The 4,978-nt window shown below is 44.6% G+C and overlaps 1 protein-coding gene across 3 annotated transcripts; it reads left to right on the forward strand.

Moving 5' to 3' along the window:
* The first annotated feature begins 751 nt into the window (after positions 1-751).
* On the forward strand, positions 752-4,978 carry LOC133557527 (transcription factor 7-like 1-A). Of its 3 annotated transcripts, none has more exons than XM_061908050.1 (5): positions 752-848; positions 922-1,267; positions 1,340-1,447; positions 1,528-1,579; positions 3,787-4,978. In XM_061908050.1, exons 1-5 carry the CDS (start codon positions 769-771, stop codon positions 3,990-3,992), a joined length of 792 nt encoding a protein of 263 aa, XP_061764034.1. In that variant the 5' UTR covers positions 752-768; the 3' UTR covers positions 3,993-4,978. The 3 variants fall into 3 exon arrangements, with proteins under 3 accessions (XP_061764034.1, XP_061764033.1, XP_061764032.1); XM_061908049.1 differs by having other exon boundaries at positions 922-1,014; positions 1,087-1,267; positions 1,340-1,579; XM_061908048.1 differs by having other exon boundaries at positions 1,340-1,579.

Raw genomic sequence — 4,978 nt, forward strand, 5'->3', positions numbered from 1 at the left:
AATGGCAAACACATTTCGGGAGAACATCCGCACCGTAACACAACAGAAGAAATACCCAGAACCCTTTGCAGCACTAACTTCCGGGACGCTACAATATACACCCCCCGCCCTACCTCAACCTCCTCATGTTCTCTCAGGGAGAGCATGTCCCAAATTCCAAGCTGCTGTTTTGAGGCATGTTAAAAAAAAATGCACTTTCTGACTCCAATGATAAATATGGCAGTGCCATGTAGGCATTTTTTCCCATAAATTAAGTTTATTTATTTTGGAAAACCTTGTTACATTGTTTAATGCATCCAGCGGGGCATCACAACAAAATTTGCCATAATAATAATGTGTTAATTCCACGACTGTATATATCGGTATTGGTTGATATTGAAATCGGTAATTAAGAGTTATAGTGTCGGTTATTGGCCAAACAGCCATTATCCGACATCTCTATTTATAACTCTTTAAAAAAGTGACACTACTGTTCATGAATTAATTTAATTTTTTAATAAGGCCGTAACATAACAAAATGTGGAAAAAATTCAGCGCTGTGAATACTTTCTAAGAGGCGGCAATACCAAACTCCAGAAGAAAGACAAGACTTTTAAGAAAAGCAGGATTTAATATGTCATACTTAAAATTATTACTTCATTAATGCAACGCCCGCGACCCCAAAAGGGACAAGCGGTAGAAAATGGATGGATACATGAAGCCATGAAGATTAATTAAAAAGGTTGCACACTGCCATCATGTGGACAGACGACATTAACGCAGCCTTGAATGTGTTTGTGTGTCCAGAAAAAAAATCTGCCCGTGGTTCCACTGCCTGAAGGCGCCACCTTGCGTGCTGTTGGCATGCTGTGAGTTACACACACACACAACTTTATTAAAACACACACTTTGTCGTAAACCTGCCTTTGTGTGTGTGTGTAGGAATGGAGAAGTGTTGTACGCAGCGGTGGAGGCTTCTCAGGGTGCCACTGCTGCTGCTCCCCCGCCGCCATCCACGTCCACCCCCTCTCCCAGGTCAGCAACTTCACGATGTTCAAAAAGTACAAGACCTCGCCCTGATGCTGAGTCTGTTGTGGTTCCATGCAGCGGGAAGGCGAGTCTCCCCTGTTTCAGCCGGAAGAGGAAGTGCAAGCAGCGGCACCGGCGAGCTTGCAACAAAAAGCCTCCAAGCGCCTTCATGTGTTTCTTGAGGGAGAAGCGCCCGGCGCTGAAGGCCCAGATCGAGCAGAAGGACGCCGTGGGCGTCAACAAGCTGCTGGGACAGCTGGTGAGCGAAGGGTAGTTTACTCAACTGCAGAGAGTACCTGGCGCCTGTGGGCGTAACGTTGCGTTTGCTCAGTGGGCGTCGTTGACCAAGGAGCAGAAGGCCAAGTACTACGAGCAGGCCTATGCGGAAAAGAAGCTCCTGGAGCAGATGTCCTCTGACGGCTCCAGCAGCAATGACGAAGTGCGTCGTCTACGCCTCGACACTTGCAGAAAGGTGAGCACCGTGACACGGCATCTAAGCTGCGTGGTGTCTGCGTGCAGGGCGCCAACAAGAGGGGGCGGAACAGCAACGCAACCTCCTCTAGCCGCGCAGGTAATAGTACGCTGTGTTGATGTGTGGCTTCTAGAGATGTCCGATAATGTTTTTTTTTGCCGATAGCCGATATTGTCCAACTCTTAATTACCGTTTCCGATACATACAGTCGTGGGATTAACACATTATTATGCCTAATTTTGTTGTGATGGCCCGCTGGATGCATTAAACAATGTAACAAGGTTTCCCAATATAAATCAACTCATGTTATGGAAAAAAAGGCCAACATGGCACTGCCATATTTATTATTGAAGTCACAAAGTGCATTTTTTTTCACATGCCTCAAAACAGCAGCTTGGAATTTGGGACATGCTCTCCCAGAGAGAGCATGAGGAGGTTGAGGTAGGGCTGGGTTGGGGGGGGGGGGTATATTGTAGCGTCCCGGAAGAGTTAGTGCTGCAAAGGGTTCTGGGTATTTCTTTTGTTGTGTTACGGTGCGGATGTTCCCCCGAAATGTGTTTGTCATTCTTGTTTGGTGTGGGTTCGCAGTGTGGTGCATATTTGTTACAGTGTTAAAGGCCTACTGAAATGAGATTTTCTTATTCAAACGGGGATAGCAGGTCCATTCTATGTGTCATACTTGATCATTTCGATATTGCCATATTTTTGCTGAAAGGATTTAGTAGAGAACATCGACGATAAAGTTTGCAACTTTTGGTCGCTAATAAAAAACCCTTGCCTGTACCGGAAGAAGCAGACGATGTGCGCGTGACGTCACGGGTTGTAGGGCTCCTCACATCCTCACGGTTTAGCTCGGTTGGTAGAGTGGCCGTGCCAGCAACTTGAGGGTTGCAGGTTCGATTCCCGCTTCCGCTATCCTAGTCACTGCCGTTGTGTCCTTGGGCAAGACACTTTACCCACCTGCTTCCAGTGCCACCCACACTGGTTTGAATGTAACTTGGAAATTGGGTTTCACTATGTAAAGCGCTTTGAGTCACTAGAGAAAAAGCGCTATATAAATATAATTCATTAATCATAGCCACCAGCAGCAAGAGTGATTCGGACCAAGAAAGCAACAATTTCCCCATTAATTTGAGCGAGGATGAAAGATTTGTGGATGAGGAAAGTTAGAGTGAAGCACTAGAGAAAAAAAAAAGGCGAGGGCAGTGGGAGCGATTCAGTTGTTATCAGACACATTTACTAGGATAATTCTGGAAAATCCCTTATCTGCTTATTGTGTTACTAGTGTTTTAGTGAGATTATAAAGTCATACCTGAAAGTCGGAGGAGTGTGGTGACCGCCAATGTCTTTGATAGAAGCCATAGAGGAGCCAAGAAAGTCACAGCTGCCGCTGACAGCTGCAGGAGGACGCAAGCTCTGCTCATGTCTCCGGCAAGAGCCGACTGATTACCACAAGTTTCTCACCGAAACCTGCCAGTTGACATGTGGCCGGGAAACATGTTCGCTTGACCGCTCTGTTCCATTTTAAAGCTTCACAACAAACAAAGAAACACCGGCTGTGTTTGTGTTGCTCAAGGCAGCTGCAATCCACCGCTTTCCACCAACAGCATTCTTCTTTGACGTCTCCATTATTAATTGAACAAATTGCAAAAGATTCAGCAACACAAATATCCAAAATACTGTGTAATTATGCGATTAAAGCAGACTACTTTTAGCCGTGAGCGATGCTGGGATAAAATGTCCGCTCCAACCAATAACGTCACAAGCACGCGTCAATATAAGCGTCATCATTCCGCGACGTTTTCAACAGGACACTTCGCGAGAAATGTAAAATTGCAATTAAGTAAACTAAACTGGCCGTATTGGCATGTGTTGCAATGTTAATATTTCACCATTGATATATAAACAATCAGACTGCGTGGTCGGTAGTAGTGGGTATCACTAGGCCTTTGAAGTTGTTTATACGGCCACCCTCAGTGTGACCTGTATGTTTGTTGACCAAGTATGCCTTGCATTCACTTGTGTGTGTGCCTGTTAAAAGCCGTAGATATGTCATTGGGCCGGCACACAAAGACAGTGCCTTTAAGGTTTATTTACGCTCTGTATTTCACCCTATGTCCGTGTACACGGCGGCGTTGTAAAAAGTCATAAATTTGACTTTTTGGAACCGATACCGATAATTTTGAAACCGATAATTTCCGATATTACATTTTAAAGCATTTATCGATATTATCGGACATCCCTATTGGCTTCCATTACATACGCCTCTTGTCTTGGGCAGTGGACTGACGTTTACTCCACAACAGGTCGCCAAGAGGCCTGGGACACCCAAGATGGCCCCTCCTCCTCCGATTCCTGCACCTCCTCTTCCTCCTCAATCTCCTCGTGGCTGGAGAACGTCATCACCACCGAGGCGCACGACTCCCCGGCCGCCAAGGGCCCCGACTCAGGTGAGGAGTCCGACATTGAAGGAATGGACGCCAAGCTGCTGCACTTGCTCGGCTGCTGTTAGCCCCGCCCGCAGCCTGCAACACACTCACTCACTGTGTTTCTATTTATAAGTGTAAATAATGTATAGTTAATGATAAAAATCTAAATTATTTTAATATACACACCTTTTTGTTACAATTCAATGATTTCATTGTTGTGATGCTGAGGGGATACCTTGGAAACATTTAATGCATCCATAAACTGAGACGACCCAGTGGTACTTCAACCTACGAATATCTTAACACACGAGCTGTGTCTCGCCTTTTTTATGACTAACTTGCAAACAAGGTTTAAGTTACGAGCCTCCACGCTGCTGGGGGGGCGCACTAAAGGTCAAATGAATGCCGGAAGAGCCGCCTCAAAACATCGGTTCTCCTTGCTAGAATGAGTTAAGAGCTACAGTTTGACATTAGTGCTGCACCAAATGATTATTTCTCAGATCGGTTAATCTTATCGATTATTTTTTTCAGTAAATCCCTAAATTTGATTTATTTTTGTATGAACCATACAAACTGAAATCCCCCAAAATACATGAACAATTTTCTTACATGTAGAAACTTGAAATGCATGTTGTTTGGTCGAAATACAAAAGAAAATTACCCGAAAGACACATTTTATTCCTTCGCCACCTTTAAAGGCCTACTGAAATGAGATTTTCTTATTTAAACGGGGATAGCAGGTCCATTCTATGTGTCATACTTGATCATTTTGCGGTATTGCCGTATTTTTGCTGAAAGGATTTAGTAGAGAACATCTACGATAAAGTTTGCAACTGTCAGTGCTAAGAGAAAAGCCCTGCCTCTACCGGAAGACGCAGACGATGATGTCACACGTGTGGGGGCTCCTCACATATTCACATTGTTTTTAATGGGAGCCTCCAACAAAAAGTGCTATTCGGACCGAGAAAACGACAATTTCCCCATTAATTTGAGCGAGGATGAAAGATTTGTGTTTGAGGATATTGATAGCGACGGACTACAAAAAAAAAAACAAGTAAAAAAAACAAAA

Source organism: Nerophis ophidion, linkage group LG08 (assembly GCF_033978795.1).
Source record: "Nerophis ophidion isolate RoL-2023_Sa linkage group LG08, RoL_Noph_v1.0, whole genome shotgun sequence".
In the NCBI taxonomy this organism is placed as follows: Eukaryota; Metazoa; Chordata; class Actinopteri; order Syngnathiformes; family Syngnathidae; genus Nerophis; species Nerophis ophidion.